Genomic DNA, 15,305 nt, shown 5'->3' with positions numbered 1-15,305 from the left:
CCTTTATAAGTACCAAAATCAAAACAAACACCCTCCACATTGCTATTTTGTCATTAATTGCCCCTGTCTATTTAAAAAATATATATATTTTACCTGAATTGAACAGTTTTGGGATTAAAAAAAAAGAACCTGCTTCTTGGAACGGGCCCCTGAAGATGTGTGGAGCTCCAACTCATCCTGAAGACTTTTGGACTGTTTTCCAGATGTTTTCATCACTGCTGTTTTTTTTTGTTTTTGTTTCGGGGACATCTATTTGTCTTTTAGCTTGTAATGAACAATCTGAAGCTAAAAATTACCCCCTTTTTTAAAAGTATAACTTTTGAGAGATGCGTGGAGGAATAAGTCATTGTGAACATCCTTATTTATGCCGGTTTCTAGCTTTTTTCTTCACTGCTTTTGTTTACTTTTGTTGCATCAGGAATATCATATTGTGTTAAAGCCCAGAAAGTGCAGCCATTGTGTTTTGTTTTGTTGCAAATTTCTATTTTTATTCATTTTTAGGATGTTGAATTGTTAAGATGTTCTTCACATCTTATTCTTTCAAATGTTTTTTTATGAACAAACCTTCATTAAAGCCATTTTTTTACACAAATCATAGCTGCTTGTTCAGGAAAAAACATGGAACACAAACTTTTTATTGAAAATATTTATTTTTCAAATCAAATAAATTTTTATTGGCTTTTGGGTGTTCTTGTCAGTCCTTTTTCCTCATGTCCTCCCTCCAGCTGCACAGCATTGCATGTGCGGTCACACTTGCTGTAGGGGTAAAGCACCACCTGTCGGAGGTCCTGGTTCTGGTCCAGCAGCTGCTACAGATCCACCGTCTTCCTCCTCCTAAGCTTTTTGTCAAGCAGGTTCTCACACTTCTGCATTCTTCATCTTTAATTAATAAAAAGATCTTACCAGTCCATCTCTACTGAAGACAAGAATTCACACTTTTTTGTTAAAATTTTTATTCCTTTTTCCCTCAATCCAGCATGGGTTCTCAAGTACACTTAAATGTTTCACACTCAGGAAGCTAAGCAGTGCATAAACTGTACGTACTAACACCTTGAAGGTCGTCATGACAGCCAGCCTGCCGTAGCATGCGGCTGCCGTCGTTTTGGTGCTCTGTGGTAGCTTTAGAGAGTCTTTAGATTTGAATGCCCCCAGCAACCCAACACTCCAGTTCCAGAGACTGCTGTGCATGTGGATTTGTGTATACATGGATCTCGATGTGTTTTTCCAAATACACAAACACACCTCTTTAAAGGATCATGCAGCGTTTAGACATTAAGACTGCTGTGTTGCTGCAAAGTGTTGGTTTTTTTTAAAGGAAGTCTTCCTCTTGCCTTTAAAAAACAAAGATCTTCTAAAAGGCGGAAAACTGCAACATCACACCCAGTGGCCTCCGTGGAAGACTGCAGATCAGCGGTTACGTTATTTTTCCTGGTATTTGTAACCCATCTAATCAAGGAAATTGCATGTCTGGTTGTGATAAATATCAGCAGCTACTGAAAAAGGAAACTTGGTATAGATTTTCTCATCTGTGCAGCATGCTTCTTCTGTCAACTCTCCCACAATTCACTGCAGTAATTGAAACTTAAGAACAGAAAGGTCTTCCTCTGTTGCAGGATGGCTTGTGATTCTCTGATGTAAAGAAATCATGCTTGATAAAGTTTGTTTTTGTGAAGGGGAAGGAAGGAGGTAGGGTTCATTGAGAGAGATATAAAGAGGGATAAAAACAGTCTGAGTTAGCCAGCAGTCATGCTCTCATGTTAGCTTTTTTAGCCCTCCGGAGTTTAGACCTCAGTGCACATACAAACACACAAAAACACACATCCATCGTCATTTGCTCCCTCTGAACCTGCATCTTCCTTAGGGGATGGAGCGAGAAGGCATCTGGTGAGAAGGTCCATTCTGGAAGCAGCAGGCCGCCTTGGCTGACGAGTCTTTAAGTCTGTCCGTCTAAACATTCAGCAAAAATATGAAAACAAACTCTGAAGGGTTTCATACGTCGACCACTTCAAAGACTGGGAAAGCAGTTCCCTCGTCTCCCTCCGCTCCTCGTTTCTCCCTTTCCTCCCGCTCCATCCCTTCTCCTCGTCTTTCTCCCTGCTCTGAGGCATGGGGGTGGTCCTGGGACTTTCCCAGTGACTCCACGGATAAGCTCCGACTGGACAGGATGCTACTCAGGCTGAACTGCCGAGCACCTCTGGGATGGGTTTCAATTTCCACGCGAACTTCTATATTACTTCTATCCCTGGAACACACAGGAGAAGCTGCTTTATTTCTCTCAAACAGACTGAAGTCTAAGACATACATATAAAATAAGAGTATGGGGGGGATGCATTACCTCAGACTGTGCTCTTGTGTGTCTTCTGCCCTGCTGTCAGACGCCACTTCGCAGTCAGACTGGCTGTCCTGCTGGGTGTATCCATGCCTTTTTGCAGGTTCCTCCACTCCCGCAAACCGGTTTGGCTCCGGAGGCGTCGTGCTCGTACTTGGGACGACGTCCAACTCATGCACACTGACTCTAACTTCCTCGATGGTCGTGTCACTGACCGTCGCATTGCTCTGACCCGTCCAGTGATCACTGACTACATGAGAGAATAGAAGGTCTATAAGAGAAGTTGAAATTCCCATCAGATCAGGCAGGAATGTGGGGAGGGAAAACTTCAATGTTGGATTATTTCTGTGACAAAAACGTTCTGAACTCACAGCTGGCTAAGTCTTCCAGCTGGATTTTGTGATTTTCCGGGGGTTCACTCTGCGGCCGACACCAGCCATTTCTACAAAGTGACATAGGAACGACTCCGTAGACATACGTCAGCATTAGAGGCACACCTACACCTGTAGGAAAGCACAGCGAGAAAATTGGGATAAATTTGTCTTTATAATTTGAAAAAATAATCTTTATCACCAAATTATTTAAGAATCAGATCATCTTTAAAGGTGATATAATAAAAATAATCCCCCAAAATATGTCAAATAATTATTTCTAGGTTACAGTTGAACCTTTACATTTCTTTGATTTGTACGTACTCTCACTCAGAACCTTCAGTACATTCAAGCCTAATAAATGTCTGTATAGATTTATGAATTCTGAATGAACCATTCAAGTTTTTGTCTAATTTGCTTTTGGAAATGAGATAAAAATGATCTTCACATTTCATCGTGAAGAATCATTTCTCCAAAAAGGTCTGTTCTGATTTTGTCAGAATTTGCGCATTTTATTCCAAAATTGCTTGCAAGCAAATTATATCAACTATATGTTTAGTTTGTGTGTATATTAATGAGATATTTTACATTTTAAAATAACTCCTCTTCATTTAATATTTTTGCAATGACACAAAACAACCACAAGAGGGAGCCGTTTCTTTCCTGCTGTTTCAAAGACACTAAAATTGCAAAACAAATATTCCATGAAATGTAGGTTTTTATAATTTTGACACTAGTGGAATAAAGTTCAAAGTACACAGAATGACAGGCTTTAATGAACGTTTTGCACAAAAAAGACCAACAATAATTTTAAAATAACAAAATCTACTGAAAATCACAATAAGTCAAACTCATGATAAATTTTAAATTTCCCTTTGAGTCTATTCGCTTCAGAATCTTCACAAAAGTGCTTTTTTAAAAAGGCTAAACGCGATAATCAGCAGCCTCACTGTACTGCATGATTATGCAAGCGAAATCTGTGACAGGAATGTGGGGACACCAAACAGAGTGAGGGGACATCATTAACGCAGCAAGAACACTGGGCTGCTATTGACTCAGCAATGGGGTGAAGCCAGGGCAAGAGGATGAGCCAGCCAACCAAAAAATTCACAGGGAGAGCACTGAAAGCAGTAGACTGTGTGTGCATGTGCATTCATGCACGCCTGACAAAAAGAGGAGGAGGAGGGGGAAAAAAAGAGAGAAGTGCTCGAGACAAAGCACAAGGTTTTAATACAGCAGGCAAAACAAAGAAAGAAAAAGAATGTAGAGGATCACAAGCAGGTTGATGAGAGTGCAGCTGAATGCATGTCTGAAGCAGAGGAAGATGCTGCAGAGGATTTGTGTCAGTCTTTAACGTTACCTACTGCTGAGAGGAGGCATGAGTCATCACAGTTTGTATTTTGTGTGGGTAAAAGACATCGTATGTTTGCACACAGGCAGAAACCTTAAAAACTCTATTGAAAAACCAGAAACTCCTTTGTGCTTGATGATGTCACTGACTGGACCGCAGAGGTCAGGAGGGGTCGTATAACTGAGTTTAACAGCTGCATGTAGTCTCTGCGGAGTGGAGTGGTGACTTAAATCACATTTAGGTAGTCAGTGGAGGTTAATTAGTTTTAGATTGAGGTGGTCCTTTTTTTGCTTTTACTCAATACCTCATTTAAAAGACCCACTCTGATGAAAATTGTGTTGTTTTTTGTTCTCGTGGCATTTTTCTCAGTATGGAGGGAAATTAGGCTCAAAATTGTATTTTTAAGTAATTATTTATTCAAATAGTTGTGAACGAGGAGCAGTTATTCTGCTCAAACGGTCACGTTCACAACTCAGAGGGGAATTTCTGTTTTACTGCTGCCGCCCTGCAGAAACAATGTCCTAGAAAACAGCACAAATTTGGGGATTTTTGCCAAAAATGACATAGTAATATAATTAAAAATAAGCTCAACAGATGATCAGAGTGGCTCTTTAAGACAATCTGGAGGATTTGTTATTGTAAAAGTCAAACTAGCTACTTAAGACATTAATTTGCAAAATGTTTCTATTAAAAAAGTATATTTATTGCAAACTCTATATCAGCTGTTCCCTAAAATTTAGGAAATAATACCATATGATAAGCTTTTTATAGCCATTTATTTCTGTGTGACCACTTTTTGGTAGAAAGAATCTTTCAAATTTTTTTTTTTTTTTTTTTTTTTTTTTTTTTATAAAAATGTTTTAATTTATTTCTAAATAGAAAAAAAATGTAAGAATTTAATTAAAAGACTAAAACAATTCTCAGAATTCTCTCAGTCAGTACTTGGTGCTCTATTTAGGACATTCAACTATTTTTCAAAGAGTACAAATCTTCAAATCCTAAATCCGGTAAATATAGAGCACAATGCATTGCGTTTGAACAATTTGTCATTCGGAAAAAAAAAAATCAATTTAAATTCATCAGAATACAGTGGATTAATGAATAGTCTTTGTAAATGTTCCCATTTATTAGGTTTTTACTCAGTAAATGAGTGAGTATGGTGTCCAGATCAGATCAAAAATGGGCACTGTAGCTCTATGTAGTATCTTCGGGGGTGACGTCAGAACCTTTAGGGATTTTTATGTGTTTGTTCCTTACCCACAGTGACAGCTGCTATGACTGGCGACACAAACACTGACATCATCACCCCGCTCGCCACAGTCAAGTAGTGCTTACTTCCTGAGATATTGTTTTTCTTACAGCGGCCGTGGACCTGTGAGGTAATGAGCGAAAACACAAATTACAGCATGGAAATTTCATTGGGTCTGTTCTGTTGTTCTCCATCCGGCAACCAGTCATTCATGTTCACCAATGCGTGCGTTTAAGCAAACACAAGGAGAAGGAGGGCCTGACAAACAAGAATATTCATCATTTGGCAGTAAATTTCCAAAGAATTTGGTTTTTTGGCTGTAAAAGTCCTTAACATGGTCAAATAAAAACCCACATTCTGTGTATTTTTCACTGACCTTGCGGCCCATGTAGATTGGTATTCCCACAATGATGACCGGAATGGCTATGCCCGCCATGAGGGAGATGACCACGGGTGCTCCAAGCAACATCCCCACCTGCCACAGTATCTTACGCGTTTGAGACCATGGCTTCTTCCCCCAAAACGTACATCCCGAGGGGCTGAAAAACAGTCCAGAGAGTGTCAAAATGAATGGATGTAATCCAACATAGTAGCTTTAATTTCATGAACATTTTTGGTAAATAAGAGTTGACTGAAACTTTGAGTCTTAGAATTTTTCAGTTTTATCCAAGAGGTGCATACATATATTTTTTTATTTCAAGAGTGAGATTCACTTTATATATTTGAATACGACTATTGGAGAAGTTACCGTAGTTGTTTTCTGCTGTCTTGATGTGCAAAACTTCGACACGGAATGGATCAATCCAAAAAAATTAAAGAAAAAGCATCTATAGAACTGGAGTGCAACAGAAACCCCATCAATAATTTAAAAATATCCAAAAGTGTTTTAATTTTAAAATTAAAAACAGATAAATGTATCCATCCAGAAACTGTACCACATGTCTGAGAACAGACATCTCTACGTCTTGATTGACATGTGAACAGTGTACCTGAGGTAGTGCACGTCGGTGATCTCCTGCATACACAGCCAGCAGAACTGGCAGGCACAGACAGTGCAGTTCATGCGGTTACAGCTGCCGTCATTGGTCTTCATGATGTAGGCACCACAGCGAGGACATGCTTTGATCTCCTCTGCGTCTGCAAAGGAATCGGTAAAAAGATTTTTCATTCATCTATTCATTTTCACCATAATCCCTTCTGGGCTCACGGTGTTGCTGGAGCCTATCCTAGCTAAAGTGAACATGGGATACACCTTGAACATTCAAACTAGAATCAAAAATTAACCCATGGAGCTTGTTTTTTGCACTGGGAGAAAGCTGAGACTGGAAACTCCAATCTGAATTTCTCCAATCAGCCTAGTAGAACCGAGGCTTACCTCCTCCAGGTTCTTCATTGAAGACATACAAAGCGGAGGGGTCATTGCTGCCTGAGGTATGCCGGGCTCGCTGACGCCGGGCCTGGTCGCACGTCTGGTTGGGGTGCCACAGCTGCCGACAGTGGTAACAGAACTCTGTGTCGCACCCCTCACGGCCACAGCTCAGCTTGGGACACTCGGCACAGCCGTAGGCTATCACCGCATAGCTGGAGGGAGACAGTGACGCGACGTAAGGCTCCCTCCACACTGCTGACTTAACATGTCGATGACACTGAAAAAAACTCAGAGGCTGACTTTGATTTAAAAGCCATAAAAAGAAAGCTGACATATTTGGAGACAAGCCCGTTCTTCAAAAGTGACACGCTTGAATTTTTAATATACAGGAGACTGTGTGAGTAATAATCCAATACAATAAAACTGACAGTGAATGATTTTCCAGCCTCAGCGATGCAGCTTTACCTTGAAAAATGACTCCAAAGACCTAATGTCACTTTTTCCACCGACATTTGCAACATGGTCTGGTTTTTGAGCTCAACAAATCGATCAGGTGGGGGGGTCCAGTATTCAAGAAAGGTTAAAAACTAATTTGAACACCTCTTTTACCCTGTTATCATCTCGAAGTTCTAGAAAAACTTTTACCCACTCAGATTTTTGGTGTTTTAAGGATTTCCATGCAGCATTTCTCTCATGATGAAGGACATATATTAAGAAGATTAAGCTAAAAATGGCACTTCTGAGTATTTTTTTATTAAATTCATAAATCAGGGGCAGACAAGAAAAATCACCATTTGAAAAAGAGCCTGGTGGGGCTGCTCTGCACAAACAGTCCCGCCCACAGCTCAAAATCGAATTTCTAATGAACTCCTGCCGCTCTGCAGAAACTATGTCCTAGAAAACAACAGATTTAAAAGACCACTGGACACGCTTTTAAAATCAATCAAAAGATGATGGGAGTGGGACTTTAGGAACACAAAATAATTAAAAAAATAGTTTGAAGCTTGCATGTCAAGAACAAACCCTACAACATATTAAAAAAAACACTTTAAGGTACAAATTGCTGAAAGTGTCTGTGTGCACTGAAGAAAAGAACAGTTTCTATCAACCGTTTCCAAAGCCAACATAATCTGGAACTAAGCCTCTGTCACTAAGGCTTCTAGGAATTTTTGCTGAAAATCTAGGAAAAGGAAAAGCAGTACATGTTTTTGAATGCTCTCTGTGGTACTTTGTTGGCTCATTCTGAACATGGGAAATAACAAAGTGGAATCTTATCTCATTATTTTAATGTTTATGTCTATACAACAACTAATGTGTTGAAAAACGGTTGGAAAACTTTTGAGTTTGTCATGAATCCAGATTATCAATCTCCCCTCCATTCATTCAGTCATCATTACTGAAGTGAGCGCTCACAAGTCAAGGAGAGTCTCTGAGTTCTGAGCCATCGGTGGCTTTCACCACAAATACCCTCTGAATACATGCACACAACACGCGCACCGCCATGAGGAATTCCCATCAATGACTATATCCTGTTACAAATCCATAAATATCAGGTTTGAACCAGAAGGGTTAAACTGGAACAGCTTGTACCAGCCTTTGTGTAAGCTGATGTCAATAGAGAAGAAAAATACACATTTGACACAAAAACTTTCTATCTTCATGCCCCCCAATATTCTCTCTCCACCCCATAGTGGCTAAATTCCTAAGGAATTCTGAGATCGATAAAGACATAAAAATATGTCAACAAGAAACTTCAAAATATATGTTATAAATGTATATATGACAATAAACTAAGATAAAAATGTCAAGAAATATGTGTCGTCTAAAGATTTTATAGCAGTTACCATGTTTTAAAGTAAATTAATGATTCATAAATGTTATGCCTGAATAAGAGAAAGAATATATGAATTCTTAAGCAGCTTCGATCAGTGGATGAAAGTTTGCTTAAATTGTTCAAAGCTGCTCGGTCAGGTAACTCTGTAGCTGCTGATGGGTGGAAAGACCCCAGCGATGGGACATCAACTATTTATCTTCCAATCAGATGGCTAACTTAAAAAAAACATCTGTCAGGAACACTTCACTGAAAAGATTAAGAAGTTTTTCTGAGTTGAAATCGTTTACCAGGAGATTTAGTTTCCTGTTTTGAGCTGCAGGTGTTAATTTTTTTTCTGTGAAGAGAATAAAGGAAGAAAGAAATATTGGAAAAATTGGTTAAATGGATCTAAAGTTAGTCTAAGAATATGTTTGCTTAAAAAAACAGATTAGGTGTGTCGTTCGTCCTAATCAGTTATAGATACAATAGTATTCATTTGCTCTTTTTACTTTTATTAAATTAAAAAATAATTTGTTGAACCTGAAAATGACAAACACTGAGGTAAAAAAAAAGCTTTTGGAATACACCACGTTATGTTTATTCCATTTGTACAAATGGGGACTCTTCTGTAAAAGCCCCCTAGCTGTCACTTGCTGAACTGCAGTTCATTTCTTTTTTAAAAAGGTTCAAGCTAAATGATTTTATATTTTGGTTTTCTTCAGTCAATCTAAGGACTTACACAGAGCCTAAGAACTTTATATTTAATTATTGGAACACTTTTCATCAAAAAGTGCTTGAGAACATGTCATGAATGAATCCTTAAAGGCTGAGTTTATTTTTAGGGTCACATGCTAGAGTAAAACGTTTAAATTCTAACAACAAAATACCTAAAGCAAAAAAAAATCTCTAGTTACTTCGTGTGAAAAAAAATCTAGTTTAACAGTTTGCTTTTTTTAATGAGCAAAGTTGTTTCACATATTTAGTGAATAATTTGCATTTTATTGTTTATGTCTAAATTAAGAAATAAACTCTAGAAGACAAAAGCCTCACCTGCAGTCAGGTGCAGGACACCAGCGAGTATCTGGATCGGCGGCGAGGAAGCGTCTCAGCTGGTACTCCTCAAACCTTTCCAGCAATGCACTGTCGTCCAAAATGGCTCGAACGTCTAGTGGTGCCAAAGTTTCAGGGCACTGCGGGCAGGCGATGCCCACTCTGCTCTCTGAAATCTCGATGCGCAGGTACTGGCGGAGGCAGTCCGAGCACGCCCTGTGGGAGCAGGAGCTGAGTCGTGGGAAATGGCAGCGCGGTTGACTGAGCAGGCACAGCGGGCACTCCTCCAGGTGTTCATCTAGAAGCTTGTCCTGGCTGCAGGAGGAGAGGGACAGGACCCCCGTGGACTCGCTGCTGACCCTGCCCACGCACTCCTCAGGGGCAGCGTCTTTCTCGCAGAGCTCAGGCGCTCCTCCTGCTTTTGCTTTTCCTGCTCCTGTGGCTTGAGGTCCTCCACCGTCCTCAGCTGACAAACTGAGATCCTGAGAAGAAAATAAAGCTTAATAGTCACAGTAAGAGTACTGTATTTGGATGGGAGGATGATTCTTGCCTGCTCCGGGTGTTCGCTCGGTGTTAGGGTTATGGCCACCTCATCTTTCGGACACACCTCCGCAGGCTTCTCCGATCTGGCCTCCGACTTGGGCTTCCGGCTGAAGAAGTTCAAAAAGCTCAGGGGCCCCGTCTGCTGCTTGGGCCTCTTCATGATGGAGTAGAATGGGGGAAGCAGCAGAGGAGGATGATCCAGCGACCATGAGAGGGATGAAAAAGCCTCAGTGTGTTTGTGTGTGTGTGGGCGGTTAAGCGCGGCGAGAGTTGTGGAGCTGAACGGCTGCTGCAGGAAGGAGGAGAGTGGGAGACACGGCGAGGGAGAGGATGGAGAGTAGGTAATCCCTGCCTGAGGGGAGCATCACTAAGTCGGAGCCTTTCCAAGATCTGTTCTTGTGGTTCCCTTTATCTCCCTCCAGTCTTCTGTTCCTCCACGCTGTCGTCTTCAACCTTCACTGTAGGTGTAAAATTAGCCTTCAACTAGTGGACTGTGCATCGTCCTAGCCTTCCTTTTGCCCTGACAGAAGACTTCTACCCTAAAACAGAGCAGAAAAATGTTTCAACCGTAGAAACAAGACCACTAACTAGTCATTACATATTTATTTTCATCATATTTCAATTTCATAGCCTCAAAATTGAAAGAATCTAGCAAATCTGATTGCAGCACAGTCTGCTCAACACACTGCAGAGGACTTGAACAAAGGTTGAGACACAAAGGCTGGATGGATGAGAGCACAGACTGGCTGACAGGGAGGACTGAGGGGATGTGGAGGGTAAGGCAGCAGAAGCGGGGAGGGCCACGGGCAGCACAGGCAACTCATTCTGCCTCTATTAAGAAGCTGCAAGCTTTCACAATCAGGCTCAGAGAGCAAAGAGAGCATGAGATGATTCACAAAGCCCAGACTTACTGAAATAGCTGCCTCTGTGGTGCCTTGTCAATTCAGACTATAGTAATTAATGGGAGACAATTATAGATTATCAGTTTAAAGAATTTTGCTGACATCTTGTTGCAAAAAAAATTACATTACAGTGATAAAATCCTAAAAAAAACTGGAAATCCAGCAAAGTATGTTTGCATAAATATTCATCAAATCAATATTTTACCTTATGCTAAACATTATAACTTAAAAAAAATCATTAAACTGAGATTAAATGACTTGTTTTTGAACAATATAGCTTCAAAAGAGCAAAAAATGTAGTTTTATTGACATTTTTCATTTGTTTGATACCCATTCACTCAAAGTAAGGCATTCTATTTCAGTATTATGTTCCCTGTCAGGTTGGTGTGTAATGTTAATTTAAACCAGACATATAGATTTGCTAAAGCATAGAATGTTTGGAGTGAGATCTTGCATTCATCTAACGTTGCAGCAGAAAACATGAATGGCAGGCCTGTTTTGATGATGCAAAACATTAAACTTGGTTTTTAAAAACTCAAAAAAATGCTTTTGGAAACAAACATTAAATGATCAGAACCAGTTTCATATTTAATTGTGAAAAGCTTCACCTTTTTACAATGATACAGGTGAAGCAGGCGATGAGTATTCAGTATATTCACTTAAATCCAAAGATAACACTTCATGCATCAACTATACTTCACATTTAGCTGTTTTAAAGGTAGCTAACATTTGCTTTTATGCTTAAACTATCATAAAGTTGACATTTTTTTACCTTTTTATTATTTATATGATAGGAACTAAGCAGAAGTGGATGATTTTGGAAGATGAGTCTAATTTTAGGTTTTTTCCATTCATGTAAAATGTCAAAAGTATCAAAAACTGCATAAAATACCTTCTATTAGCAAATATTACATTATTTTTTGGGAAACTCCATCTACATTTATCCAGCATAAGTGGTGGCTGGCAGGTAAAAATCTAAGACCTTTTTAAAAATGCTCTGTGTATTCAGTCTTTTTAGATTAAAAAAAAAAGAGTTCTGCACTAAAATATTTCATCATTACAAAGATGACCCTCTGGAAGCCTAATGAATGATAACACAGGAAGGGAATGACTTCTGGTGTCGTTAATGCCGTTCCTCAGAAAAACTCATGGGAGCGGAGATGAATATCGCCAGAGATGGACACAGATGCTGCTCCAAAGGACGGATCACATCCGCAGTTTACACATTCATGATTTTCCTGGTGTGTTTGTGACGTTTAGGAATTAACCGGCTTGTGGGGACATCCATCTGTTGGCTTCACAAATACAAGAATTTAATCTCAAATCATTTGTCTGAAGTTAAAAAATGTGTTTTGAGAAATAAATTTGAATACCCATTTCTGACACGAAAAAAAATCAAATTATTTTATTGGTACATTTTTTTCAGTTCATCCCAAAAAAATATTGAATAAAAGCTAGTATCACTAATAACAACATCTTTCTTAGGTGGTATAATCATGTAGAGCTAAAAATGCTCTTTATTTACTGTGGCTCAAATGTATTTAATTAAAAAACTAATTTATTTCACTTTTTAAATATATTTAGAATAAAGAAAAAAAATGTCTATTTCATTTTAGTGACTCATCTATTTCACAGTTGGAATAATACTTAAAAGTGTTATGAAACACAGCCGTACACCCCAAATTTTTACATATATTTTTAAAGTTGTGCATATTTATTTTTAACCATTTTCAGTCACAGATTTAAGAAATGAGGCAGTAGGAAATAAACAAAACATGACGTTTAAATGCCACCTGCTAAACAAAGACGGCCTAAATGTCACTTTATGCTCACAAGTGTTTAAAACTTTAAGAGCATTTTTACACGCAAAGACCCACTATTTCTTTTTTTTTTACCTTAAATTGAAAGCAAGATCGTTTTAATTAGAAATGATGTGCTTTTCCTTCATTATAACTGACTCTTACTTCACTAAAAGGTCTACTAAGACTGGATCTGTGCAGTCAGTAGTTCAAAACTCAGCAAAATAAAGTCATTGCCTTGCACAAGAAGCACCACATCCAGCCAAAAGGACATTCGGATTGGCCAAAACACATCTTTATTCAACTTTTAGGTTGAGCACAAAATGTAAGTAAAGATGCTCTGAGTCAGTAAATTGAGCTTAGTGCAGATGGTGTGACAAAAGTCAGACGCTCCCTAACAACCAAGGAGTTTATTATGGTGAAAAAAACATTATGAGCGCCCAGCCTGATCGCACTAATAGCCATTAGAAGAAATCGGTTGCCATGGAACAAAAAGTAAGTTCTTATTTTAAATGATTTTAGTCCAATTTTAATAACATCCATACAAAACAGAAGTGAAAACATGGTGTTCGATTGTTGCCATTTCAAGGAGAACTTGTGATTTCATGTTCCAATGAGCTGCTTTACTTAAATCTGATTTAAACGCACAGTGTTTTTGTGGCTATGATTTCACCAGAACCTTCATGTAGCATAAAATGACAACAGCAGATGGTGTCATTATACAATTCTGCCCTTGCTTTGCAGAATATTAAAGCTAAACCCAGTCTTATAGCTGAAATCATGAACCATTCAGCTTCCAGTGGGACTTTTTCCTGTTATGATGTAGAAGATCCGACACCTGTTAACAATCTGTTGATTTGCATTCTTTTTTTGTGTTAAAAAATAATTATAGAATACCTGGGCAGATGCCCACATCAGCATTGCGGGTTTCAGAGGAACGTGAGTGACTCCAGCTTGGACGTTCGTGCGCTCAGAAGCCTCTGACCAAAACAGTTTCTACCACAATGCCCCACTTTATCTTTAATGACTGCATGCTGTTTGATTATACACAATAATCCCTGAATAAATAGCCTTGCACGGTTAGGAATAAAAATAGAAATCATTCGAGCTACAAATGTATCGCGTTTTAAAAGGTAGTCGCACGATATATCTCGCGGGTAGAAACGGATTTACGCGTTTTTACGCATCATTTTAATCATTTATGGAGGGGTTTGTCCAGCGCATCACTCTGTTGTTGCAGGGAGTGGCAAATTTAATAGGCAACGTAGTCGCATTCACCTCTGTTTCTAGATATGTCACGCATCCACGAGGAAACCCACGCATTTAGAAATAACCCCAGGTGATGAAAGCAGATATTAGAATGACATCCATCCATTGCGTAAACGTGTTTCTTACCTCCCTGTGCCGCTCCGTCTCCTCGCAAAGTATTAGCGACAGCTGGCTCCTCCCCTCGTAGATCAAACACTGCCACAGAAACCTCCAAACGTCGCCTCTTGTTCGCTTGGAAAAATAAACACAAACCAGAGAGAAATCCGCCAAAGAGGCTGGCGTGGATGGCCCACACCGACGCGTAGAGGAGATGCGCGCTGCAGGAGAGGATTCAACCACGGCCTGATGGCGTGCGGCGGCCAAAGGGGAGGCTCACTGCAGTGACAACAACCAATGAAATGACGCAGAATCCCAGGATCCCCTATTCATAAATGCCCAGCAGCCACAGCAATCCAAAGCTTTTATACGTGGCCAGATGCAGGCTTGAATACACTGAATCATGTTTTTTTTGTCAGGTTTAAAATATTTGTATATATTTCTTATCTTTTTAAATAATAATATTTTTTAAAAAAATCAGTATATTTGATATGTTTACTCGATGACGACCAATTCTCAAACAGATAAATGATTTTTTTTTTTTGATAATTGACTTTTTTTCCCCTTCCGGCCACCCTACATCTGACCTCCTATAAATTAAAAACATAAGATGTTTGTATTTTTATTTATAATAAAGAAAATATAAATGTGAACATTTCAATTTATAATACTGTGAAATACTTAGATCTAGTTTTAACCCAGAAAACATGATAAAGAAAGGAAAAGAAAGTTTCATTTTGATCCCACTAATCCTCTGAATAAAAGAAAAAAAATGCCAATTTTCAGACAAAAATGTATTTCCTAATTCAGTATTCATTTAAACTTTAAAATAAATATTCAAACGTGTTCAAATATTTAGTTTTCGATTATTGGGAGAATTGTTTATTTTCTAGACCTTTTTCACATGACGTCACAAATTGCCGGTGTTGTGCCAAAGTAAGTTCCCCCTGCCAGAATTTGTATCCCCAGTCTCAGGCATCGTTGAAATCAACGACTTGTAACGCTCCTATTTTGTCCCAAAAAGCGTAAAAAGAATGTGGATGATTACGATACATTATTCTGAGGCTTTTGGGAGTTTTTTTTTTTTTTTTTGGTCATATTTGCATTTTTCTCCCCACTTTTCTATGTGAAACAAGGACAGCTTCTTGTGTTAAGAAATAAGGA

At 39.0% G+C, this 15,305-nt stretch overlaps 1 protein-coding gene across 2 annotated transcripts; it reads right to left on the bottom strand.

Moving 5' to 3' along the window:
* Window positions 1–867: 867 nt before the first annotated feature.
* si:ch211-278j3.3 (E3 ubiquitin-protein ligase RNF19A) lies at window positions 868–14,481 on the bottom strand. Of its 2 annotated transcripts, none has more exons than XM_024291471.2 (10): window positions 14,172–14,481; window positions 10,083–10,614; window positions 9,533–10,014; window positions 6,676–6,881; window positions 6,290–6,437; window positions 5,677–5,839; window positions 5,309–5,423; window positions 2,701–2,832; window positions 2,336–2,600; window positions 868–2,242 (listed from the first exon to the last, which is right to left on the bottom strand). In XM_024291471.2, exons 2-10 carry the CDS (start codon window positions 10,233–10,235, stop codon window positions 1,990–1,992), a joined length of 1,917 nt encoding a protein of 638 aa, XP_024147239.1. In that variant the 5' UTR covers window positions 10,236–10,614; window positions 14,172–14,481; the 3' UTR covers window positions 868–1,989. The 2 variants fall into 2 exon arrangements, with proteins under 2 accessions (XP_024147239.1, XP_024147242.1); XM_024291474.2 differs by having other exon boundaries at window positions 2,336–2,579.
* Between the last annotated feature and the right edge of the window lie 824 nt (window positions 14,482–15,305).

This window comes from Oryzias melastigma, linkage group LG24 (genome assembly GCF_002922805.2).
Source record: "Oryzias melastigma strain HK-1 linkage group LG24, ASM292280v2, whole genome shotgun sequence".
In the NCBI taxonomy this organism is placed as follows: Eukaryota; Metazoa; Chordata; class Actinopteri; order Beloniformes; family Adrianichthyidae; genus Oryzias; species Oryzias melastigma.
This window is presented reverse-complemented; position numbering and strand designations above follow the sequence as displayed.